Source organism: Falco peregrinus, chromosome 5 (assembly GCF_023634155.1).
Source record: "Falco peregrinus isolate bFalPer1 chromosome 5, bFalPer1.pri, whole genome shotgun sequence".
NCBI classification, from domain to species: domain Eukaryota; kingdom Metazoa; phylum Chordata; class Aves; order Falconiformes; family Falconidae; genus Falco; species Falco peregrinus.
Genome location: NC_073725.1, coordinates 11753497 through 11780803, shown reverse-complemented (window position 1 = coordinate 11780803; position 27307 = coordinate 11753497). Strand labels below are relative to the sequence as shown.

At 37.8% G+C, this 27307-nt stretch overlaps 1 protein-coding gene across 8 annotated transcripts in view; it reads left to right on the top strand.

Annotated features, from left to right (window-relative positions):
• The window catches only part of SLC4A7 (solute carrier family 4 member 7), a 97618-nt gene that overhangs the window by 30027 nt on the left and 40284 nt on the right, over positions 1–27307 (top strand). For 5 of the 8 annotated variants that reach the window (XM_055806944.1, XM_055806943.1, XM_027782743.2 and 2 more), the window contains exons 2-6: positions 5657–5738; positions 19618–19761; positions 21976–22111; positions 23112–23272; positions 25406–25594. In XM_055806944.1, coding sequence (XP_055662919.1) covers positions 5657–5738; positions 19618–19761; positions 21976–22111; positions 23112–23272; positions 25406–25594 — 712 coding nt within the window. Of the gene's footprint in view, positions 1–5656; positions 5739–19357; positions 19499–19617; positions 19762–21975; positions 22112–23111; positions 23273–23318; positions 23710–25405; positions 25595–27307 lie in introns of those variants that run through there. The other 3 variants (XM_055806945.1, XM_055806946.1, XM_027782742.2) reach the window with 3 other exon arrangements.

Here is a 27307-nt window from a genome sequence, read left to right as displayed (position 1 = left end):
TATGCTTCCAAGGCCTAGGTCAAGCCACCATTTTGACTTCTGTTTGTACTGATTTGTAAGTTAATTGGGAAGTTGCTAAAGGCCTCTACTGTTCCATGCTCTTGAAGGCAGCACGCTGGGTGGGATGGATGGTTTGATCCAGCTTAACTGCTCCTACGTACTGATGATGAAAGACTGAAGAGTCTTTCTTTTGCACTGTGCAAAAATTCTCCTATGCTCAGTATGTAAGCCTACGGTAGCATGCTGCCGGGGTTTACCAGTTGGGTCTGTAAGCAGTGTGTGCTTGTGTTTAGAGAGGAATGGCTTGTTGGTGCCACATTCCAGCCTAAGAGCTAAATCCCATCTGCCAGATCTGGTAACTCCACAAAGGCAGAGATGTACCCATGGGTTCTTGTGGGAAGGAACAGGTAGTATTTGCCTTCTGTTCAAGCCAGAAAGGATGGGATGTAATTACAGTCATAAAGCGATAAGCAGGTTCACTGGCATGGTGTAGGCAGATGTAGTAGAATAGTGTCAAAATTAGAAGTTTCAAACTTTTGGCCAGGGACAGATGAATAAGGTAAAAAAAAATAGATATGACCCTCTCTACCCCCCACAGCCCCTGGTGTTCGGGGTTGGTTAGTAGTTTGTTTAGTTTTTGGGGGAGTGATGGTGGTTTGCATTTGCATCTGCTTGAACAAATGCGGCAATGAAGGTTCTTTGTAGCATGAAAGTGATAATGTAATTTTTTTTAACTTCTCTTTTTTTTTGGGTTGTGTCCTTTCCTGTGCCCTACTTATTCCCATGAACACTAGTGCTATCTCTTATGGTGCTGCAGGTAGTTCCCCAGCTCTGTTGGGAAGAACTTTGGACAGAGGGGATGTAAATGGAGCATGTGAACATTGTCTTAGCTGAGTAATGGTTTTAGATGTTGAGCTCAAATTCTTTTTAACGCAATTACTGTATTACTTCTAGATTTCAAGGTTTAAGGTTAACTTTGTCAGCCATTTGTATGATCACTGTCTGTTACCAGAACGAGCTACATTCCAAGGACCTCAAAAATGTGTTGCTAGCAAGTTGTATCTCTTGGAAGTGGTGGCTCAGTAATGCACCTAGGCAGTGTGCCCATCTGAAGCCTGTCATGTGTATGTGACTGCATAAGGTTAGATGAGTTGCATGGTGAGAAAAGCTTGTACAGATGACAGTGGAAAGTATCCTTTAAATTTAATATTCTGTGCGTCATATTTGTGCCAGTCCACTAGATGGTAACTAACACGTGCTGCTGGAGGTCGACAACAAATTCTTGCAAACTTGAACACTTTCCTTAGTGATTTGTGCAATTTAGGATTGACTTTAGAAGTTCAACTTTTCATGCAGCTTTAAAATTTTAGATAGAAGAAGTGTACTGTACTAAATGAAGACAAATGTTTGAGAAGGTAAATATAGTGTAAGCAATTTCTGGATACTTGTCTGCAATAAAAGGGGAATTACTCTTTTCTCCTGGACTGAGAAAAGATATTTGAAAATCGGAGGTGGCAAGAGGAATCCTACTGGGATTCTGCTAGAGCAAAGAGTATTTGGAAGTCTTGTCTGGTCTGCAGCAGTTGAAAAGGGGTTTCATTTTCATGCTGGGGAAAGTTGGAAGGCCAGGAAGATATGTTGTAGTACATGCAGGCACCTTTGGCTAAATATGAGTTTTACTGGAAGGCTGTTCCTACAGTATGCTTGTGAGTATTCACAGATTTGGTGTTAAAAAAAGTGTACTTAGTGTATTTTAATTCAGTGTACTAGGATTTTTTTTTTTCTTTCTTCCCTTCCTTGATGTACTTTGGACTTGTTCTGTGTTTATAAATGACTATATCCTTGTGAAAAGGTGAATGCTTAATCTCTTCCTAGGGTACTTTCGTTGCTTCTGGTGTTCCCCCCCCCCAGTTGTTCTGTCTCTTGACTGAAAAGAAAAGTTACATACATTCCAAGTTAGTCTTGAATTTTACTTTGGCTCGGCTTTATCAGCTGTGTTTTGGGCATCTGTGGGATTATTGTGTGTAGTTTCACATTAAATGAGTAGTAGATTGCAGAGGAATGCTTGCTCTAAGATGAAGTCTTTCTCTGTGCCTACGAGAGGGAAGTTGATGAGTCTTAAACAACCCACCTCTCTTTAAGTAAAAAGTTCAGAAAGTGGAAGAGATAGTGAGAATGGGAATGTGTTTGATTCAGCAACTAGAACAGTTTGCTCTCACTTTTGTGCCTTTAAACTGACATGGTAGATTTTCTGTATTTACTGGAAATGTATGCCCTACAGACTTTATTTTTAGCAAGGTAAAGGTTGTAACTTGGAATTAGTTTTGTAGTGTATTTGAATATTGCCTGACTTAAGGCAAAATTATTTCATCGTGGGATTTGCTGTTGGCATCACAAAGGGTTATGTTAGACTGATGCTTTGTGTTTTTTCTAAACAAAGGCTGTAAAGGATATGCTTTCTTCATGTATGATATTTGTGGTTGCTAATGGTTTATTCTTGGAAGAGTCTTTGCATATGTCGAGTAGTTTGAGATAGGGATAGAATGGTTTGCAAGGGCATGCATGCCTCTCTGTAATCTAATCTCAAAAAACATGTTACTTTCACATGATGTGGTTTTGAAAGCTGCTTCTGTATGTATAAGGTTGGCAAAGTGTCTCTGTTGCTACAGCAAAGGGTGATAAATATTAATAACACAGTATGAGGCATACAGCAAGTTCAAAATGTTATTGGGAGATAAAAATCTTTTCTCACATGTGTATTTTCCACAGTGTGTATGTAATTTTCTACCAGTACGCAGTAGTTTGTATAATCTGGAGAAAAACGTCTTCCCTTGTTGTTCAAAACCTGTGTTGTCTGGGAAGCTTCCAAGTGTCCTAGAAGAACTTTAGGGGGCAGGGAGAGTTAGGTGCAGGGCACTTGAGCAGTCTGTGGCTGTAACAATGAAGCTTATTGTGGAAGAGGTTTTGATAGCACTCTTCCTAGTATTAGGGTTTTTTCTCTTTCATATTATAAGACACTCGGGATAATTTAGAGGATTTTCTGTTTCCGTCTATTTTGAGTTTTCTAGTGACATGAAGGATTTGTGTGTGTGTCTGTTTCTGTGAGCTGGAGTGCACTACAGTCCTATCATTTTGATTGTGTCCCTGAGATGAATTGGAAGGTAGGTATGCTTGAGGCCTTGCTAGTGTTACAGCCTTACCAATGCAGTTAAATGTTTTGCTGTACTTACTTGGTGCCTCAAAAGATTGTTAACTTAAAAGCTTTTTAATGCTGCTGCTTAGAGGCCTCTTTTTGATACTGGGTTGATGCATGTTCAATGTTTTTTTTTCCCCCAAGTTGTGTTGGAAGATCTATCTTCACGAAAGGTAAGAGCCAAGACTCACTTTGCAACTGTTATTTCCCCCCCTGCCTCCAGAACGGTTATCAGTGAGATGACAGAGGTCGATTACACGATGAAGGCATCTTCTAGACAGCTCTATAATTTCATTTTGGTGTGTAGGAGACAGGAATGTACTATTTCCCCCTGTCCCGTTGTGGGGGGTGTGTGTGTGTCCCATCTTATTACCACGATGCTGTCTACATTTCTTGATTCTTCTTTTTTAATAGGTCCTTGTAACATTTTCACAGATCTGCCATCAGGCACAACTGCAGTTTAACCACCTGAATTTTTAAATTGTGGCTGTCTGGAGTGTGCAGGAATTGTGGTTTTTCTACCATGCCTGCAAAACTCTGCTTTTGTAATGCAGTAGTGGCAACAAAGTTATGTTACTGTGTAAGCCTGCCTTGAAAACTCCATTCTTGGGGACACAGCTCAGAATCGATCATTACTTAGCAGCATAAACCTCTGAAAACTATGTGCCAGTCTTTTTTTGTATCTTGCTTATTTATTTACACAGCGCCAGCTGCTTTTTATTTTTTATAACTAACTGTTAACTTTTTTTAAACCTAATCTGAAAAAAGCCCTTTTTTCCTATATGTGCCGTTTGCCATCTTCATATTCTTTAATCTACTTCCCTCAATAGTTAACAAAGATCTGGACTTTTTTTTTTGTGTGTGTGTGTGTGTACAAGCACACAATATACTATGAGAGATCTTTTATTAAGGCTAAGGAGCTATGTGTTCCAAAAAAATTTTTTTATTTGGTAGGGGTTGCCAACAGTGTTTTAGCTTGTAGCTGTTACACAGGTTTGTTGTTTTTCATCCTTGTTGCTTCTCCATGAGATGACAAATCTGTTCTATATATAGAAGCATTGCACTATTGATTAATTCTAAGATCAAAGTTTAGGTGAATGTCAACACTGTTAGGGTATCCAGTCTCTATAAGATTCCTGGTTCAGGCTTCTGTTTTCTCTTTATGAAACCATTATCACAGATCCCACGGTGTTCACTTCTGGCAGCAGCCCACTGGTGCATTTACGTTGATCAAACAGGTATTTGTGGTATATCTGGCTGTCGTACAGCCACGAGAAAAGTCATGTTAGTGAACTGATCCAGTGGAAGGCTAAGTTGTTAAAAACATAAAATGCACTGCTTCAGCTCTTTGTATTTGACTTCACGATTGATAGATCTGACAAGGAAAAAAGTGTGTGCCCAAGGGAGCAGAAAGAGCAGGGACAGTATTCAGCCATTAGCTTGCCATGATACATAGTTAGATGTAAAGCAAAGCCTTACTCCTATGGTAGGCAGCAGTTCTTTTGGAGAAGAGTTCTGCCAGGAGGCCGTCATTTGTGAGCTGTTATAAGTGGACTGTATTTTAAGGAAAGCAAACACTTGGAGAAAGGCAACTTTAATGTTGGTTCGGTGTGAAGTCTGAGATGAGATTCCGAGTTTCCTACTGCACAGTTATTTTAAGGTTTATTTTAGTCAAGATGGAGCAAAAGGCAGTGTTTAAAGGTCTGCTTTAGTGATGTGACAAATGTGATTAGGGGACACATTCAAAGATAAGCCTCAATCTTGAGCCTGCATCTATTTCAAATACCATGCTTTTGTGTTATGAGTGGCATGGTTTCAGTAGTAATGGGATCTGAAAAGATAGTCTTGCAACTGCTGTTTCCTAATGTTAATTAGATAGGGATGAGGTTAACAAGCTGCCTGTTGAAAGCTGAGTGAAACCATTATTTTGACTGTTAGTCTAGGAGGGACCCCCAAGCTGTGTAACTTAACTCTTTTGCCACTCCTTTTGTGTAACGTTTGGTTCACAAAAGCTGCTTACCTGCGCTGGAAATTGTCACACAGGGTTTGTCCACTGAGCAAATGGGTTTGAGAACCTGAGTGTTACCTCATGTAACTTTTTTAATATTTGCCAGTTATTTTATTGAAGTTCATCAATTGCTATTGAATGTAAAACAAAAAGAATATTGCACTGCTGAAATATGTCCTGATCTTTGATATGATGAAATTAAAAACATCACAAAAGGAAATTGCATGTTATTTAGCTTATCTGTTTACTCTGGTTTTCCTTCAATACAGGGTAACGTTTTCTTAAGAATTGCGTGGGTAGATTTTCAGTGACATTTTCTTTCTCAGTTTCTAAGAGGTGTAAGTGTGGTGTTTTAGAAAACTTTGAGAAACAACTTCATAACTGTAGAATATATTTAGGAATTTAGAAAAAATCAGTTTATTTAGTTTTAATTAACTGGCATCTTGTTTCTTCAGGGTCATGATGAAGAAGCTGTTGTGGATATGGGCAAAATCAGCTCTACTATCAATACAAACTTTGAGAAAGAAGAACTAGAGAGTAAGTTTGTGGTGGTTTTCTGTTGCTTAACATGCATTTTTTTGCCTTGGGATAAAAGATCCATTTTCTTTCGAATGCAACCAGTATCACTAAAAGGAATCAGAATTTCATGACCATCATGAAATTCTAGGAATAAGCCCAGTGAACAGCAGATGACCTGCCCAGTTTTTTGTCTCTCTGCATGCTAATACCCACTGTTACTCAAATCTGTTACAGAAAAAAAAAAAAAATTAAAAACCCTCAAAAAATAAAAATTATGAAGATTTCCAAGGAAAGCTTGCTTCTGAGATTGTATGTTTTACAAACTGATTGCTGTCAGTAAGAAATTTCCAAGCACATGTGATGTAAAGTTCTACAGAATCAAAACGCGGGAAAGTTCATTATCCTTGTGAGTGCGTCCATGCATTTTAAATACTGAGAGTCTGAACAGGTAACAGTGGTTCTCGTTCCATGGTAAACTGTACATTCTGCAGTCAGTTAAGCATTATGGAATTCTGTTAGTCTTCATTATTTGTTTCAGGATCCTGCATTTAGCAAGAAAAATGGCATTTTCATGTAGCAAAATGCAAAATTGGATACTTCATCGAAGAAACAATTTCTTCGTGACTCAAAAAACGAAGTAGATAAGGATGAAGATTCTTGGATGCTATTTAGCAAAGCCAGAGGGAAAAGCTAGGGAGATTCAGTGTTAAAATCCTATTTATTCACCTTTCACATAGAATGCTCTGAAGCTTAATTAACATTTGCAAAATGCTAGAAAAATATCCATAGATTCACCAAGCAATGTTTCCTGACAGTACTGAGTGTTACTGGTTCAGAACATCAGAGAGCCATTATAGCAGCAGTTTCTAGCTGAGAAATGTTGATTTTTAGGTTGTTGTCACATTTTCTTATACTGTGGCCTAACGAGACAGATTAAAGTGGTTAAAGTTGTTTGTTGCTGTTGTAGTCATACTCTTGCTCTGTTCCTTTCAGTCTGTTACTATTTTCCATCTTGTACTGACAGTTGGTCTGACTGTACCATAAGCATGGTTAGGTATGTTAACCAGCAGAAAATGTAACAGTCCTGCCAAAGGAAAATAATAAAAAAAATTCTCAGCGGCTGAGCGCCCCAAACCAGTTTGCCATGCAGATGGATGTGTGCCAGTGCTGACCGGGGAAGGGAAGTGTGAATATGAGGCTGAGAGGTGCAGCAGTGGAGGCTGCAACAGCCCAGTTTAGATAAGGTTGAGCTGTGGTGAAACTAGTCGTGTCTGTTTCTGCAGTTAAATCTTCAGTGCAGATTTAAGCTATCTCCTCTTCCATTTTCTTCTCTTGCTTTCCTCTGAGAGATGACCCAGAAAATGCATGTGTGTGTTTTGCAGGGAGGCAGGGGGTTAAGGGGAAGCAGGCATTCAGCTGGAGTGGTGTGCAGTGCAGCTGGGGTTGTGAACAGCTGTAATGCCTCAACCACGGAGAATGACATGAGAAGAATGACATGGGAACATGCAGCAATTTCACTTCCCCAGTCTCTTTCATAGCACGTTTTTCAGAGTGCTTCAGCCAGTCCACCACTGCTTACACAAGATGCTGGGAGGGGGTTCAGGCCGCTTGAGGCAATTCAAGCACTTGCATTGCTGATGGTGGAAGATATCCCAGCCTTACCCGTGGCCAGAGGACTAAATGAAGGTGAAACAGACTTTTAGTTTCATGAGCAATTGAGTCAAATAACAGCTGTTGGAAGGAGGAGATCTCACTGTCCTCACCTTGCTCTTAGCCATGCACCTTACTTCTCCTTTGGCTGCCTTTCACACGCTTTGGAGTGATCCAGTGTTAAGTGTCTCAGTGTGAAAGAGGGCTGGCTATACAGAGGTTAAATAACTAAGAAGTATCTGACATGAAAGATGTATTCCAGTATGATTATCACATTTCTGAAGCTTCATACAGGCACAGGTTTTCATATTCAAGTAGGAATTATTTTTGATGATTACATATATTTTGTAGTATCTTACATATATGTAAGACAATTGGTGCTTTCCCTCCCTCAAATGATAGAATGGGGAAAGGGAGGGATGGCATGTATTTTTAACTTTTATCAGTGGAAACTGGTCCAAAGAAAGGAAGAGAAGTTTTTACTTTCCTGTACAGAAGAGAAAGGTATGTAAGTACAGTTGTGTATGACTCACAGTTATCTAATCTGAGATTCACAGAAGAGATCCTTTAGATATGGAATGTCTTAGAGGATAAGTTTATTTGAACTTACAGCTCTGTTTGAGAGCATTATTTTTAGGCTGCTATGATTAAAGTAGGTATGTGGGATTTTGGGGTTTTGTTTTTAATTCTGGTATTAAAGTCATGCAAGGGGAGAAATGGAATTGTTGGCTGCAAGCAGTAAAAAACCTCTGGATAGTATTATTTTTCATTACTGACTTACGAATGTTTTCTTGTGGCTTAGGAAGACCTATAGTTAAGCATTGGGTATTTTAAGTGTTTTAAGACCTGAAAACTGTTTCAGTCCAGTCTTCCAGCTTGTTTTTGTGGTGACTTGGAAAAGAGTTCTAGGAACTTGGAACTTTTCCAGAAGTATGTGTTGACTCATTTTTGAGGAGAGGCAGCAAGCAGTTAATGCAGTTCAGTTATGATGTGAAACACCAAACCTTTAAAAACCAGCATGGACAGGTGACACTTAACTGCTTTAAAGCCTGTACAAACCAAAGTTGATGGATTTGATGCTGTAGAAGGCATGATTTTGTTACTAATACTAAAGCAAAGTTTTGTTGGTATCGTCAGTATTGCATACTTCCATTTTCTGGAAATGTTGTGATGAAATATTAATGAAAACAGGGTGAGATGCTGAAGTGGAAAACAGTTCTTAAGAGTTAGGGCTTCCCAAGCTCTGCATTCTATTTGTGGTGGCAGGGAAAGTGTGGTATGTATCTGGAGTGACAGTGTTTAGGTTAGAAAGGTTAGGCACAGGCTACTTGTTTCGTAACTCTATTCCTGTAAATGAGAAATGGGTAGAGATGGTAAACTGCAATTGTGGGCAGACAGTGTGTGTACTAAATAAAGGTGCTGCTTTCTTACTGAAGCTGTAAGACCTTGCTTTGAAATAACAAATGCCAGTTTACAGAAGAGCTAGAACGGGGAATAACACCTTAAAATAACCTGTTTAAGAGTACCCGATGTTCTTAACTTGATGTCAGACTCTCTGAGCTGCAATGAGTAAGAGTAGTAACAAAGTAAGGCAGGAGGTGGAAGTAAGGCAGGAATGGTAGTGGCAGAGGTATTTCATGCTGTCTTGTAAAAGGTGATTTCTGCTAAGAACCATGTTAAAGGAAAGCTTTCTTAAACCTGAGTTTGTATGTTTGGCTTGATATTACCAGGACCTACCTTTTTAAATGTGTAGTTAATTTTCACCTTGATTCGGGGATACATTTACTAGGTACAGCTTAAGGGAAAAAGGATCTATTCTGTTACTCTTAGCAGTTGCAGGTGTAGCAGAGATAAGGAGTTTACACATAACAGAAGTCTTGTTCCAGAAACAATCTGAGGTCAAGAGTGTGTGTCTCAGTAGACAAGTTTTCCGTGGCTTAAATCCAAGAAGCAGCTTTCAAGATTTAATAGTTACTGTACTCTCACACTGTCATGTGGCCAGGTGTAAGTAGTGTTTACATTTCAAGTGACCCTATTATCTCTGCTACCTTGATGGTTTAGAGCCTTATTTTCCCTTTAAGAAAACAGCTGTGCTTTTCAGTTAATCTTAGTTGATAAGGACAGGTCATTAAACAGTTGTGCAGTTTTTCCACCTCTAGAAGTGAATATTCTATATCAAAGTAGAACACTTGCTGTACGAGTGTTTTGCAGTTTATCGTGTTATGAGTAGTTAGAAATTGTTTCAGTATTACGAAAGGGATTTGGGAAACTAAGAGAACTTATATGGGAACTTGTAGTAGAATGTCCTGCTAAGGTTTTTTTCAGGTGACAGGTTTACTATTATTCTGCCTTTTTAGATGCATCCAAATTGCAGCTGATCAAAACCCATGAATAGTTCTGTAAAATAAAAAAATTGTACAGGAGCAGGTAAATACAGGTAATGGAACAGGACTTCATAGTTGCTGGCATTTTAAGATTGTGCTTAGTATTTACATTTTCATGTTCTGTGAATGGCTGTGCTAATTTAGGCAGTACGGAACAAGTTTCTTGCCCTTCTGAAGCTACAGCATGCATGCTTGAACCTTGAAGAGACCCCTTAATGGTCTAGAAAAAAAAATGTGTTTAACAGAAAATAATTTTGGATGCTGTTTATCATGCTAAGCTCTATCTTTTTATGTGGTCAAAAAGTAGAAAAATGGGATATGTAACTGCGGCTGAAACAAAAAATAATTTAGGATGCTCATTAATGATTCTTGCAGAGCAACTTTCATCCATCCTGTAGTGATACCCCTGAACTGGAAAGATTGTTCCTGCTCCTTAGTTTGAGTTGAACTGAGAGGAAGCAAAACCATGTCTCTTCAGACACAGTGCAGCTGGTCAGGTATATGAAACGTACTCTGAATCATATGCAACATCAAGAAAATGTTCACTTGCACCACTTTTGTTAGTGCAGGATATTTTGTCCTTATAATTTAGAAATAAATGTTAGCTGTCATCAGTGCTTCTCGAAGTCACAAAAACTGAGGTGTTTTCCTAGTAAGATGTTTTTTTTTTTTTTACGCAATCTTGATGAAGTGAATTTTGGAATTAGGCTGTATTGCTACACCTTTGTCACACATCTTGAAAATTTAGTTACAATGTCTGTTACTATGGGAATCCTGTATTAGAGTCCGCATGCAAGTTCCTCAAGACCCCTTGTTCTGTTCATTTATGCAATATTCAGATTCCTATGTAGAAAGAATAATTGCCCTCGGCTTATTTTATTATTTGTGGTGTCCATCACGAAGGTAAATCCTTAACAAACACTATCAAAACTGTTTTAGACTGCCTTTTGAGAGGGAAAGTTGGCAACCTGGTTGTGTAGATGTAAAACTCAATAGGGCACCTGAAGAGACTAGACACGATTTTCAGTGTTGATGTGTTGTTGCTTTTGGAGGCAGGGGGGTATTGCTGATTTCTACATTATTTTTGGGAGTTGTTTCTGATTCTTCCAAACACAGTATTACAATATTAAAAACTGCTATACAAATATAGTAAGTCTATGAAGTATACTGAGTATACAAATATATTAAGTATGCATGTTACTATAAATTCTGAAATTTTTACTTGCATGTTAAGTTACATGCAAATTTCTGGAAAGACATACTGTAAGCTCCTGGCAAGTGGAGCTTAGTACTAAGTTGAGACAAGAGACTGACTTTCTTTTTTTTTACATTATGAGATTTCTTGATGGTGACCTAACCAGAGCTGAGTGTAAAAAGAAGCATAGACTAGTCCACCCCAAAATTCATATTCTTTAGCTAGATAACAATTGTATAAATGAAAAAAAAATTTTTTTTAGCAGTTTTGATATCACTGTTGTCCTCACCTTTGAGGGAAATGACTCATTACTCTACAATACATCTTCCTAATGAGTGTCCTTGAGACAGTTGTTAATTTTTTATTTGTTGAATGGTCTCACCAGCTAAGGAACCCATCTGAGCACCCATCAACCCTTCCGTTTACGAATAGCTGCTGACAGGATGTTTCGTCTTGCTAAAGATGATGTTACCCAACTTTTACAATCTTCCTGACTCAGTTGGGACTGAGTGGTAGTATTCATATTGAAACTAAGTCAGCATTTTTACATACATCGTAAGTAATTAATTAGAATAAAAACAGTATTACTATTTTGATTTTATTTTTGTTTAAAAAATGTGGTGTATGTATGATGTATAAATCTGTATGATACTCTATTCTACTTTAAGGAAAACATTCTCAGAGAAGACAGCTTTTGTAATAACTTAGATCTGTATTATGACTAAGTGTTGCTTTATGGGAGTTTTAGACTTCAGTAATTTCAGTGATTCCTTCACAGGAACTGGGATAAATGTGTAGGGAAAAATAAAATTAATTTTAGCTATGCTTCCTTTCTTATGTAGCCAGTTTAAAGTAGAAGATCTTTATATAAATACTGAAGCTTACGTGAAAATAATCTTTGAGGAATGTAGTGCAGCAAAGTGTAAGGTTTTTCAATATGGTACTTTTTCTGTGGAGGTAGAAGACAGTGGTGTATATGAATACCCTTGAGTTGTTGCAGTTTCTAACAAGTAGGGCTAGATTATCTAATAGTCACCTTCAAAACAGACAAAATTGTTCTATCACATTGACTATCATGTAGCAATGTTTTTTTCGGTGTGCATCAGCGTTTAAACTTGAATCAGTTCATGAGAACATCTGCAGCAGACAATAACTTTGCTTATACTTGTTTAAAATTCATTTTTGGAAATGTCCATGCTAATTTTAGCACTTCTTAAAACAGAGTTGTTTTTAAAATGGATGCCATTCAAAACAAATGCCTTTTATGTAAACATGTAAAATAAATATTTATTGTAAAATAGACTAAGATGGAAGCAATGCTTTTTAATAAGTTTGACACAAACTGCATCCTAACAGTTTTTAAATTTTTTACACCTCTTTTATCTCAGAACATTATGTAATGTTTCTGTTCTGGCTGCATCAGAAACGTTACAGAAAGGTAACTAGCTGCAGTTTGTAATCTCAAACATACGTAAAATTGTTATTCAAGTAGCGCAGCCATAAAATGAAAGTTTTGCCAAACAGCATCAATTGAAACATAAAACTTTCAGTGAACTTGCTGGCCTCAGATTGCTCAAATTTTAAAATTTTTGATTAGGCAGAAGAAATAGGAGACTGTACTTGATTCTGCAGCCTGTTGTTTCTTGACGGCTTTTCATAATATTTATCTTACTATTTTTAATCCCTTTAAAATCAGTTGTTCCAAAATTGGCTAAACCTGTGACTTGATGGATGTTGGAAGTCTGAGTGGATGACTTCTCCATTTGCAGTTCACTGAAAGCTAATGTTTCACAGCCATTAAAGCTTTTAAAGTATGAGACTTTTTTTATTTGTGATTTTATAAAGAAAGTTTGAGCTTTTTGCTTAGAAAGGGTAACTCCTACAGGAGGCAAGATTCTCTCTGTAATATTCTTCATATCTTAAAATATCAGGAAATAGACGCGTTTGGGGGCAAGCTGATCCCTTTAAGGCTGTGTGCAGCAGTTGCACCTGAAAGCAGTGTAGTCAAACGTGTAATGAGAATGTTTTTGTGGCCCATGGATGAAGTGGGAAAATCTTTGCAAATGTTTCTTTTGAAATACTTCACAAGGGCAGTGTTACGAATGCGGAGGCCTTGTGTCCTTACAGGGTATGGCATCCACTAAGGGCTGAGAGCATCACTTTCTTTATAATGGGTGAAGGGCCAGTCTTTGATCATAATGGGACTTTTGGTTGATTTGCGTGTTTCTAGGTTTTCTCCCCTCCAACAGAAACAACTGTGAAACTACCGTAGGTATGTGTGTGTCTTTTTCTGAGCTCTGCTGCGGAGGCGGGTGGGACCAAGAACCTCGAGCGAGTTGGTCTGACTCGGCTGTGCAGTGCAAGGGCAGGAGCCAGCCACCGCTCCCGCAGGTACCGGTGCTGGCTCCTCTGCCTGCCAAGGGCGGTGGATGCTGGCGGTGGGCCACAGAGACCTGGGGTGGACCTGCTGTGCCAGGATCCCTGTGCAGCTCTGGCAGCTGGCACTGAGCTTTTCCTATCAGTGTCACTACCTGCACGTCTAATGTCATTACTGATAACGCCTTCTTGAATGTTGTCGATTGTCAGATGGGAGTATTCAGTGCATTTTTTTTTTTGACCGCCACTACCAAGTCCTATTTGGCTTTAAACCAGAAAAAAAATCACTTGTGTGTAATGAGAAATCTGGCATTTACTGCTTCTACCAGTCAACAAAATATGATGCTTTCATTGTGTAGTGAGGAAACACTCCTACTGAGCTGCTTTACCATATGCTCTACATACTAGATCTTTGGATTACGCTTCTCAATTTTATCTGTCCAAGTATTTTAGTATAAAGAGCATATTCTCAGATATGCTTAATTACCAGGAGCAACAGGAGATTTCAGACTGCAGTGCAGGAGTTTTAACAGATTCTAAAATATGCTGTACTGTGGAGACTCTTTGGGCTCCAGCTATGGCATGTAACTGTCCTGTGAATGAATTTTCTTTACTCCTTTGTACAGATTTGGTTAGAAAATCTTATTTCAAATGCTTTATTCTGAAAGCAAGAGGTAATTTTTGTCAAATAATTATTTTGACAAAGCACAGAAAAAAAAATCCTTGGTGGTAATAGGGTTTTTTTATGGTCTGGTCATGCATGGGAGGCCAAGATTATATTAAAATACTTTATATTCAATTTTACTTCATTAATTCTTTAGAAAATATTTTGACGCTTTCTTGGGAATGTTTCATATGACAGAAGTTTATAAAAAAAGCTAAAATAATGCAGTTTATTTTGAAATACTTAGTTTCTGTCTCACACTGAGGACTTCGCTATCAATACTAAATTGTACGTTTATTTGCATACTTCAGAAATGTGGCATTACTTGTAATCAGAACATCAAAGAATTGACATAGTAGCAGTATTTTCAGTGTACTACTGACTTGAGCGAATTTTCAGAATTTTTATTATAAATAAATCAACTTTACACAAATGGGGGATGTGTGTGTAAACTAGGAATTCTACTTGTTCCCTAAGCTTCACCAGAACAGAGAATATTTGGAGAAGACCTTTGGGCTGTAAGTTTTTTTTGGGCGTGAAAAGACACTTCTTGTTCTCACTCTTCACTTCTTCCATCCACCTAAGATTATTTTTCCCATTTGTGTGCTTCTACCTTTGGAGCAGGGCTGTGGCAGAAGAGTTATAAGGTGTACTAATAAATTGCATTGAGCTTATTTTTGTGCATGTAAGTACTTCCTGTGATGTAAGGGGAACTAATGTCAAGGCATCAGATAAAGATAGATTTCAAATGCTTCCTATTAGGGTAGTGTGTTTTTGGTGATGTGAGTTAAAGACATCAAGCAGCTGCTGCTTTTCAGATTTTATGGTCTGAAGGAACAGATTAGAATCTCTCCTGTAGATCCTCCATTTTTTCCATGCTGGGACAAGATTGATTATGACATTATTTGATTAAATAAAGGCTTTAGTGTATAAATAAAATGTATGTGTGTAAAAAGTGATGTGTCCTCAGATGATTATGTGAAGATTTTTGGAAAAGTAGTAATTGTCATGGAGTCTGTGCCTTCAGTAGAATGTTGGGGGAACTTGCCAAGAAGGTGGAGTCAGACGTTTGTTGGGTGCATAGTGAAAGGGCGAGGGGGGACCACATGCAAGATGCAGTATTGGAAGTGCTGATTGGATATTCGGAAATCTTTTTCATGCAGCATATTATATGTTGGAGTAGGTTGCCTGGAGAGCTGTAGATTATCTGTCCTTACAGATACTCAGAGCTTGGCTGGGTGACATCCTGACCAACCTGATCAGAAAGATGGCTTCAGCTTTGAAGTTGGCTATCCTTTGAGCAAGATTGGACCAGATAGTCCACCTCCAGATGTCCTTTAGAACTGTAATTAATGTATGATCTCTGCAGTTCAGATTTCAAAGCAACAGGATTTGAGAATTCATAGATATTAACATGGCTTTCTTTGCTTTCTCTTGTTAACACGGGGAAGAATGTCCTTCTTTGTATGAATCTTGAAAGACATCTAAGTAACAAAATGATGAGTAGAAAAAAAAAGTTCTGTGTGGAATTGGACTTAACAGGGTTGCCACATGAGAGCATTTTTGTATACATGTTTTTGATCTCTTTCAGACTTTAGAAGTCGTCGTGTAGGAGCTTTGGGTAGAAATCAGGGAACTTAAAAAGAGCATTTTCTATATTGTCGGTTTTATAGGACTTGATATAAACTGGCTTTTCAAATAAGACCAACCATGTGATGGAGACATGTAGCAAGCTCCTGATATTTAAATTTGTTTTGTACTGATAAGGACCTTGTGTGATAAATACTCTTGATGGATTTGAACAGCTAAGCTTGGATAAAGTCATGTTAGATTAAAATGAACAATTATCTCTTGAGCTTTGTGTTACTAAATTTAGGGTCCAGCAGTCTACTAATTCTATTGATCATTGGTTTAAAGTAATTCTGTAACAAGCTTTGCTCAAGTGTGGTACAGATGTTTGTTTGGATACAGCTTTGAAGGTCACATAATTGTACCTTTCAATCTTTTAAAAACAATATTCAAGTGAAAGGTTGTGGTCACTTTCAAAATGATACTGATGCTAATAATATTAATTCCAGCCTTTTTAGAGTTAACTTTTTCTCCATTGCTATTATACTCCTTGCCTTTCTGGCTTTGTTTTTGGCCAAGGTGAAGCAACTGCAAGTTGTTTTGACCTGTTCATTGGGAATAAAGAAAAAATACCCCTGTGCTTTTGTTTCATTTTTTTCCTTTTTGTGTTTGTAAGTAAATCTTTATCTGCAACCATTCATTATTCAGACAAGAGTAGTTAAACTTAAGGGAGCACAGACCTACTCAATACAGCTGTCCTTGTATTTAGAGGACTTCCAAGTGCTCTGCTTTGTGGAGTTAGAACTAAAGTTAAGCTTGTCCAGCTGTTGTTATGCAGTTTTGCCCTGCCTTTTGGAGTTCAATATACCTGCAACATGCTTTTGGGTAATCATGACAGTGTACACAACAATAGTAGTTTTGGATTTCCTAGGTAGTAGAGGAGATGCCTTTGTTTATGAATGTCTGTGATACCAAAAAAACCCCCCACCAAACAAACAAAAAACCCCTCTCCTTTTTCAAGGAACAGGCTGGTGCACTCATAAGGTGGTGTTTGCAATAGCTGAACTTTCCTTGGTTAGTTTGTTGTACTGCCACCCCCATGTTTGCTCTGGGAAAACAAAAATTATTGAGGCTGTTTTTCAACATCAAGGTTTTTTTCTTGAAATTAATCTGATAGAATGACATTGGATTGCAACACATGTTACTTAATAATCACGGAAAATCATCTTGCTCTTAAGTGTTTCGCATTTGCCCAAAAATAGAGCTGCAGGTGTAGCAGTCTGATCTCTTGGCATACAGAGGAGTGACTGGGGGAAGGTGTTCTTGTTTCACATTCGCCCCCATGTGAGGAAGTCTCCTTTCACACAGCAGCCACTTCTGGGCAGCGTGGGCTGAAGGGCAGGATAACCCACTGCTGCCTGTTCCCACGGCTTTGTGATAGCCCAATCTGCTGGGGTAGTGAGAAGGCACTTTAAAGTTTCCTTCTGGAGTAGAAAGTAATGCTAAATGTAGGTTGTGGGCTGGCTGCCCAGGTGGAGGACTCAGTTGAGCAGCGAGTGTCTGCTTGGTGTGCCTTGAAACATCTGAGGCACCTGGATGTAGCGATAGCTGAGAGTTCAGTGCATTTTGGGTAGGAAAAGTGATTTGCTGTGGTTACAGGGTGTTTAAAAACACCTTCTGTTTGTTGCTTACTTCAGCTAGGTTTTCCCTAGCTTTTAGCTGCCCCTCTGCAACATACCTGCTCTCCTCCAAACTTTTCTACTGAAAAATTTTCAGACTGCAGTTTTGTAAAAGGAGGTGGACTTCTTGTTTCCTTGTTCCACCATGCAGCAATGTGGTCTTTGGCTATAGAAACCACACTGTTACAAATGCTAATTTTTGCAATAGCAGGATGAATTGTTTTAAGATTGAGGCTCTTGAAAAAAATTGTATGGGATTTTGGTTTGTTCTTTGGTATAGAAAACAATGTGGCTTTTTTTGTCTTCATTTATGGGAAAAGTAAGAGATCAAAATGTGGAAGTCATCCTTATTTTTCAGGAAGTAAAATCTTGAGCAATTTCAGATTCCTGAAATTTTCTAGAAAGTAATCACCTGCAAGTTTTTTTTGTGCAATGATTAAAGCACGTGCTTAAAACAGTCTTACTGATATTAAACAAAATGCACTTCTGCTAGAAATATGTTTGAGTTTCTTTGAGGAAAAAATAGTTCCTTCATAAAACCAATCGCTGACAACAAATAGAACTGTTTATATATAAGTATAGTTTAATACTTGCTAATTGAATATATAAAATAATACAAAAAATCCTAACAGGGATGATGACAGTGAGTGGTGGGTCAGTTGGTTGCACTAGGCAGCTTTGAGTGGGGTTTGGTGAGTAATGCAACTATTTTTCAACCGAGTACTTTTGCTTCCCCTATACGTAAGACACTTGTATTACAAAGGTATCAATAATGTTAGGGGCCACCTACTCATATATCAAATGCATTATTTTATGTTTAGGTGCCACATTTGCATTAATTTCTCTGGGAATTTCATAGTGCATAGTAGTTGTGGAGGCCAGGCTGCCTGGCAAGGGCTGAGTGTGTTCTTGTTGGAAGAAGCTCACAAAAAAGCGCATCTTTCTCTATAAATGGGACTGACGAATGCTTCAACAAATTAATCTGTTTTCCACTCTTACATGGAAGCAAATAGCTTTTAATATACTAAATTTCAGATCTGGTCATAGTTGATTCTAATTAAAACTAGTATGTCAAGAATCAGGTCTTGTAACTTGGAAAGGAATCGTGACCAAATTCATTAAATGTTGAACTTATTAATGCATTATCACTGATTTTCGCTTGGTCTTTTTGCTTATGTAGCACTGTAAAAAGTACTGCTTTATGAAAGTTTTGGGCTTACAAATTCTTCAAATTTGACATTCTACCACATTTTCTTTAAAACTCTGTAATCACCAGAATTTTTTTATGTCTGTAATGTTGAGTGTGTGTGTGTGCACATGCTGTACACTCATATACATGCATGTATGTGTACAGTCACAAGTCCTAGGGCTTGTTTGTCTTCTGTAAATTTGCATCTCTCAGAGCTGGAAAACCACTTCCTTTTCCTTTTGTTAATGTCAGTCTTCTGTAATAACCGTTTCATACGGTAGAAGAGTATTTAGTGTTAACCTCCAGGCTTATAGTTAAGGTGTTTCTTCCTGACTCTGTTGAAAAAGAAATTGAAAATATTATTGTACATGCTGTCTCCATTACAGGAGACATGGTAGTAATGTGTTCGTGACAGTCTGTTGATGGATTTCTTTTGCCAAGTTGTTGATGCTAGTATTGCCGTAATGTGAAAGGACAAAGAAAAAAAATAATGTTTGACGTACATATTTTAGAGGAGTGGAGTATATATTAATTTGAGGATGCGCTACCTGAATTTATTTAAAAATTCTAGAATAGGAAAAAAATCCCAACCTTCTCTTTAAGTTATTTGACATTTTGGCATGTTTCCAAAAACAAGTCCCTTTTATGCTCCTAAACTGAAGCTTATGTTAATGGTGTAGTGGAGTATTGTGTTTGCCTAGATGTGTTACATGCTACTTGAAGAAATATTGGCAGTTCATTTGAGCAGAGAAGGCTCCTTGCAGGCTTGATAACTGATGGTTAATTTCTGAACTGAACTATGAGATTACATCTTGCCATTTTAACAGCTATCCTGATACGATTCCCTTCAAAAAAGAGGAGCATCGTGTGATTTCTCTGCCTTGTGTTGGTGTTTATCAAGTAGCTTCTTCCAGTGTTGCAGGTCAAGCTTGTGTTTCTATGTCACTTGTTTCACAACAGAGTTCATAAAATGAGTGAGAACATGGCCCAATTTAACAGGGAAATGAGTGTAGCGCTAGTTCCTTGACATCAGGGAAGGACAGAAAAGAAATGTGGTATTTGTTCACTAAAGGTAGTTTTGCAGAGTGCTTTTGTGTGTTTTTGTCGAACTCTGCCTTTTTGACACCGACACTAGATTTGGGCAGGAGGTAATTTTTTAAAAATTGTTTCCTTTTTAACTTTCTTAAAAAGGCCACAGAGCGGTGTATATTGGAGTTCACGTCCCTTTTGGAAAGCAAGGCCGTCGGCGACACAGACATCGTGGGCACAGGCATCACAGAAGAAAAAAAGAAAAAGAAACTGACAGAGAGGATGGCCGAGAGTCTCCGTCATATGGTAAGAAATCTGTTGTGCTAGTTCTGTTTGTCTTGAAAATAAACTTGTAGTAGTCACTCTGTGCTTAAATGGTTTTTCTGCTGTTCTTTTACTCTCAGTGTAAATAATGTCTTTCTGTGTACAATCGGGTGAGGATTTTGTGGTCGTGTTTTATCTAAATCATAAGTTGTTGGACCTCATCCAGCTGTCTGCGTGAGTGTTCAGCAGCCTGCACTGAATAGGTTAGAATAGAGCTTCGTAATACTCGCCTGTAGCATAAAAATCTCTTATTTAAATTAGACACCTTTTTCCAGATTGTGTAGCCTTGTATTATGCTTTCTCTGTCACTCAGGATTCTTGAAAGTATGAATGTAGCTGTGAAGCAGCATTTGCCATGGTAATTTGATCACTGACTTATTAAAATATTTACTTCAGCCTTCTTGCTGTCTGTTACTAAAGGAATTGTACTGCCTTCTAAGTTTTAGTTTTGGATCAGGCAGCACTCCCCTGGCCTGCCCTTTGTCATCAAGAGATGACGACAACTTTGTCTTACCATTCTTTGAAATGAAATTATTTGGCAGTACTCTTAGCAGTTTTTCTTTGAGACCTCTAATATACTTCTAGACGGTAATGAACGGGAAAGTTACGGTGCGATGTTCCACTTCAGGCATGGGCACTATGCTGTTCACTGGCCAGTTTCCTGGGGGGGGGGGGGGAGGGAAGTGTTTTCAAATTGGAATGCTTTGACAAGTCTCCTTTCACCATTCTCCTACAGTTCTTAGTTTCATCCATTTTCAAAACTTGCCCTCCCAAATACAAATGATTATCATTTGGTCTTATGGATGTAGTGTCTTACCGTACAGGTTCTGAAGCAGCAAGTAATGTTAAATAGGTAGAAAATCAGTTCTGTCTTCTGGTTACTTCTCTATCCCGAATATGCAGGGTATGGCAGGATTCTTATGATATGCTGGTTTTGGAAAAGAGATAAGCTGCTGTAGATCTTAACTGATAATAAATGCTTTTTGTATTCAGGATCTCATTTCAGAATTATGTTATTGGATTACGATGTATGCCAGAACAATAATTGGCAAAAAAAAAAAAGTGCAAAATTCAGGTCTGAAGGAAGTTTATTAGTAATTCAGATATTATGCCTAAACTTAAAGGTGATCTTCCTTGTGCAGTGGAAGCATGCAGTTGTATGTTCAGGTTTAGCAGCTGTGAGAGTGATGTTTCAGTGAGCAAAGTAAAATTTTAAAAATTGAGTTTTACCCTGGATTTTCCATCTCTAATCTTCCTTGAGTTAACGTGATTGCTGTTACTGAACCCTTGTAATCTGAAAGCTCTCCCTTGAGTTGAAACAAGATCTGTGTATAGTGTTAAAAATACCTCTAAACCCATGTGTTTTTATTGGTGTGGTTTTTTTAAGCTTTGCTAATAGCAGTGGAGTCCACTACTTAATATTTAATCAGTAAAGATAGTTAAATTTTGTTATGAGTTATTACTGAGCCTGTTCCACTAGGCATTATGCTCTGAGAAGTTAAAATATTTCCTCAACATTTCAGGTGTGTAGTTTCTACTTTCTGATGCTTATTTATGTACAGTGCTCCAACCGTGCAATGAGAAAGTTAATAGTGTTTTCCCTCCTATGTAAGTAGCACCAGGCCACTGAAAAATCTGCTGCTCTAATAATATGAGTGCCTGGGTACCCGCTGTGTGTGGCGGAGGGGGAAGGCAAGACAACTCGGCTATTTAGCATCTTGAACTGTTACTAGGGCAACCAACATATGTCAGGCTGCTTGTTTCTGACAACCTGTGGGTTTTTGTTTGTTTCCCCCCTGCCCCCCTCCTTTTAATTAGTGTCTGTGTCATGATGGTATCATTTTGTTTTCAGAGCGAAAACAAGGTTTCTAGCTCTCTGGTATATTAGTTTTTACTTTTTTTAATAATTTTGCTGTTGATGTTTATTTTCATGTTGTTAACATATAGAAGAACTAATGTTACTTTTGCATTTTGTAAACTTAAAATTTCTAGGTGTTTTGTTTTCAGAAGCAAAGAAAAATTTTAAAAGGGAGGCTCCTTCTAAAGAAACGTCCATGTTTCTTTTGTTCCTCTTCTCTTGAAGACATTGTGCTGCATTTTTCTAACTGAAAGCAGGAGGTTTAACTGTTATGTGGTGCTTCTTGCATAACAGAAGTATGAATTCTTTTAATTGTTCAATTTCTGCTTTTCTTCAAGACACACCATCCCAACGAGTGCAATTTATCTTGGGTACTGAAGATGATGATGAACACATTCCCCATGATCTCTTCACTGAAATGGATGAGCTGTGCTTCAGGGATGGAGAAGAATATGAATGGAAAGAAACTGCTAGGTATGCTAAAAGTAGACTGTTCAAGCTCTTATCTTCTAGTGGTTTTATTTCAGAAGAACTGCAAACCAGGTCTAGGTTAGAATTTTCCTGAACTGGAGGAGTTGTTCACTCAATTCATGCTCAGAAAATCAAAATGTTTGTTCTGGCTGTCCAGCTCTGGAAGAATCGATATGGTTCTCAAGAGACCCTCAGTCTTACTGATGCTGTGTTGACTGGTCATGCCAAATGTTGTAAAAGGTGCTTAGTTATATGTACAAGTGTTCAGCCCTGGAGCACAGTATCTGCAATCTCAGAAATCACTTTGCTGTATTATTGCTGATATATTAATTGTCATGAAGAACATTGGATATTTACATATGTTCTTCTCAGGTAGTATTCCATTAGTATTTTGCAAATTGCATGCATGAACGTTACAGGATGCCATGATTATTTTTGGCTCATGTTGGTTAAGTTGCTTCCTTCTGCATAGGTGTTGTACTAAATTCTTCTGCATTCAGTACTTCTAATTACCTTATTGCATGCTAGCTTTTGCAGAAGTTCAATTTACATAATGCCTGTAAGTCAGAATCAAGATCAACTTGTAGTTACACATACTAGTATTACCTAGCTCTTGTGTCTGACTTAGCACCCTATGAGACTTGAACATGGTATGTGGTATGTTTCAGACAGTTTTCAAATCCTGACATACTGATGAGATAGAGATATGCAAATCGCATAAAAAGGCACAATCCCACACTTGTTCACAAGAACTTGTGAGTAGACAGGCATTGTTCAAACCAAAAGAAAGAAAATGGGTGAAAACTAAAACAAGTGAGTGTGGTTAACAGGCCTGACAAAAATGTTGTGACTGTCAATGGTTGGGTTGTGTGAGAAAATGAAAGCTGGTATGAGCTGATGGGGTTTCCAGTTTCATGTCATACAGAAGCCACAGGGAAGAATGGGATTGCTTGCCATGTTGTTGGTCTTCCAGGAGAAATACAAATATGTGCATACATTTCAGGTGGCTGAAATTTGAAGAAGATGTTGAAGATGGTGGTGATCGGTGGAGCAAGCCTTATGTAGCAACTCTGTCTCTGCACAGTCTCTTTGAACTGCGAAGCTGTATTCTTAATGGGACGGTCATGTTGGACATGAGAGCAAACACACTAGATGAGATAGCAGGTTGCAGCAAAACTTTATTTTTTAAATACTCCTAAATTTTAATCTATAACTTGATGTTTTTGATGGTGTCTTTTTATGTTCTTGAAAATATGTATTGAAGAAACAGGTATGTGCATGTTTACTGCAGTTTTCTTCATCTGGTTGTAAAGAGCTGATCCTGCATACTTCACTCCCAAGGAGCTACAACTGGATGAGTAGGACCTCCTTTATTACATATTTTAGGATGAGGCCCAGAATTTACCTTTATGTTCTAATCCCCGAATGTGTTCTTTGTCTTTGTTTCTACAGATGAAATGTAAATATCTGCCAGAACATTTTAGGACTTATTTGTGCACTTTAGTACCATAATTATTAATCATAACTTGCCTGATGTTAACTTGATGCCATTAGTGCAGTTGATTGTTGCACATCTGATATTTTTTTCACCTTTATAAGAGGTGAGCAGAAATAAGTTTTGTACATGTTGTTTGACCTATGTTGAGTGTCCTCACTAATCACATGGTCATTTTGGATACTATAAAACCAGCTTTGAAGACTTTTTCATATATAGATACATATACCTGTATATATCTATCTATATATATAATCTGCTTAGCCTGAATGCCTTTGAACTAGTTTTACATAATTTTCTGGTATCTCTTGCTACAGGTACCACACAGTGGAATGCCTTCTCAGGAATCATGCTAGGCTTAGGGCTGACCAACATGTATGTGAAAGACAAGGTGTTTTGGCATTAAAAACTTTGGCAGTGCTTGAAATCTTTTTCTTGTTTTGATTTGAAATCTGCAAAATTCACTCGGGAAATTGGTATTCCTTTCCTGTTTTCCTGACTTACTGAGCAAGAGTGTTCAATACATGGTTTGTAAAAGTAATGTTTTGGTTTATAATTTATTTTTAATAATTAGCAATAATCCTAGTACATAAGAAAAACAGGCATTGCTTAATTCTGTTTAAACTTTTTTAGTAGCAGGTATTTTAGTTGGAACTACGATGTCTTAAGAGATTGCATGACTTTGTTTCAAGTTAATTGTAGGTGCCATTACGAAGCATGTATGGTAACACACCTTGGCATACAAATGTACTGTCTTATTTCCATGAGCCAGGAATACCTAGCAGGTGTTCTTGGTTCTTACGCAAAACAGAGGAGGGAGAGGGTGGTAGGTTTCCTTTTGAGAAGCTATAACAAAAGGCTGTATTGCCAGTAATAGAAGGAAGGTGCATTGTACTGACAAAGACTTTGCTGCATACGGTTTTGTTTATAAGGTATTCTGAGCCATAACCTTTTTCACTGTGAGAAGTTCTATGTAATTGTAGTTTACCAATACAGTTGGGTTCTCAAGACTTCAGCTAAGACTGGCAAACTATAATAAAAAAATTGTCAAATAGGTTCATGTTGAGTTGTGCAACAAACAAAAACCAAGTTTGTTTTTTAATAATAATAATAAAAAAGGCAGCTAAGAAATCACAGCAGGTATTTTTGCAGACATGAAGGCTTTCTTTCCTGATGTGAGCACACGAATGGGATGTCCTTTCGAAACTTCATGTTGTTTGACGGCTCATTAGGACATAAGTAGCTTTTGTTTCATGCTTCCTCTTATAAAGCACACGAATTTCTTGAAGTTGGGTAGAGAGCCTTAGGAATTTAGGGCCTCTTAAGGTGATGACAGAGGAGTTAGGGAATTAATCTCATTCTGTATACTTTCAAAATAGGGAACACCAGGTTAAGACTGTCATAAGTCTGTTCTCCATTTGTTTGTGTGTTCACTTCTAGTGGGGAGTTGTTGAATACGTATATACTTTTTTTTGGAAGGGAGTCACCACTGAAAGTTGAAGTAAATGACCACAAATCATAAAATACTAAGTAACTTATTTCTTAAAATGATGCTACTAATAAATATTGTCCCTTGGATCTGCATGTTGTGCTTTGCTTATTCTCACATTTGTGTGTTTAGTGAGATCTTTGAATATTTCCTGTGGATTCTTGAAGATGACTTTGCTAAAGAAAAGACTTTTTTTTTTAAAAAAGTTGTTTTTTTAATCATTATTTGGTGCAACTACAGTGCTTGAGTGTGGTGAAAGGAAGACTGACAGCTGTATTTATAGTCTTCTTTTTTTGTCGTTGTTACTGTGTAGATATGGTTTTGGACAACATGATTGCCTCTGGACAGCTGGATGAATCCATAAGAGAGAATGTGAGAGAGGCTCTTCTAAAAAGGCACCATCATCAGAATGAGAAAAAGTTCAGCAATCGGATTCCCCTGGTTCGGTCTTTTGCAGATATAGGCAAGAAACATTCTGACCCTCACTTGCTTGAACGAAATGGTGAGATAAGTTGTAGCATCCAGTTTGTTCTAACCTGTTAAATAATGTTCTCACTGGGAGATGAAGGAAAATTCAGCTGATGTGAGCAGATAAGTGTTTCCTTCTTGATAAGCAAAGAACTAATGATAACGGTGTGTGCTATGTGTAGCTGTGGATGATGTTTCTGTATATTTTTTAATTTACTCAAACATTCTACTCCTGCCTGTAATACATAGCATGCGTTATTGTTTTGAAGTGTAGAAATGTAGAAATGTTTCTTAGGATATGCTTGAATAAAATGCGTAATGTTTGAGGAATCTCAGCACTGGGCATAGCTTTATATGTTTGTCAGATGGATCCTACTTGCTGATTCAGTCTTTATACTAGAGATTTACTTGTCGTGAGTTCAGTGATGCTGACAATTACTGTGTTTTAATCCAATATTATGCTAATATGACTAGAAAAAGTTCAGTATGCGAATAGTGAAGAAATTATTTTTAACTAGGACGCTTTATTTTTACCTTGTTTTGTAGAGGAGGATGTAATGGGGGAAAAAACCCACAACTAAACCCAAGAAGGGTATTTACAGTGCTTTTGTAGGCTGTACCACATGATTTATTGAAAATATTCTGGAATATCAATACATTTACTTTAGATATCGAGGTCCAAATAGCAATATATGCTGCAGAGCAGCATGCTTTTATTCTTACTTGCCTTAGAGCCTCTTATTTCCATAGCTGTTCTTCATATATTCTTTTACCTTACATTAACTAAGACACATACAAATTAAACTGAAATTATTTAGTCTAGTAAAAACTTAGTACCGATTTCAGGAATCGCTCCTTGAAGTGAAGTTCCTTTCCTGCCTTGAAAGATGCATTATTGCTTAAAACATGTTCCACGTAATGAAGTGCTTGTTGGGAGCTCTCAGTTTGAAACAGACTTTGGAGTATGCCCCAGCAAATATCTAAGCTTGTTGATACTTTTTGTTAGCTAGTGAATATATGATGCACACCTAAATATTTCTCTGACAGTTTCAGAATTATTTTTTCTACAATGAAAGTACAACTAATTTATATAAGAGCATAACTTCTTGTATAACTTCTGACCTTCCTGTTTCATTCAGCCAACGTGAATATTTCACATACAAACTTGGTTTTACCCATCCTTGAACACCTGTATCCCCAGTGGCAATACTGAGAATTTTTGTATTTGAGGTCTCTTGCTTGTCACTTGCTTTTCATGTATCACTTATACTTTCCAGTGCATTTTATTCTTGGCATTATTCCTACAGCAGAATATGGGATATATGCTGAAAAAAGAAGCCAATATAACATGGTGAATTCTTTGCCAGCATATACTGATTTACTTTTTCTTTATAATCCAATGATCGCCCTCTAATAAACCAGTAAACCAAATATGCATATGTGCATAATACTTTTTAGGCTCCGTTTTATACCTTTGTGTGTTGGGACATCTCATGTTCCTGATTCTTCAGATACACTGACAGAAGTCCAGTTATTACTGTAGTGATTAATGTAGACAAAAATCATCCAGTTTGCTCTGTTGGTCCTCCTTACTGCACTGCTGTTTTAATAGCTGATCTTTAATTCTTAATTTAAATCAAGCTTGTATCTGTAGGATCCACTCTTCCATTTTGGGGGGACGACGACAGGGACGGGGAGTGGGGCAGGACAGGACAGGGGAGCGACATGGGTGGGCAGGACGGGGCTG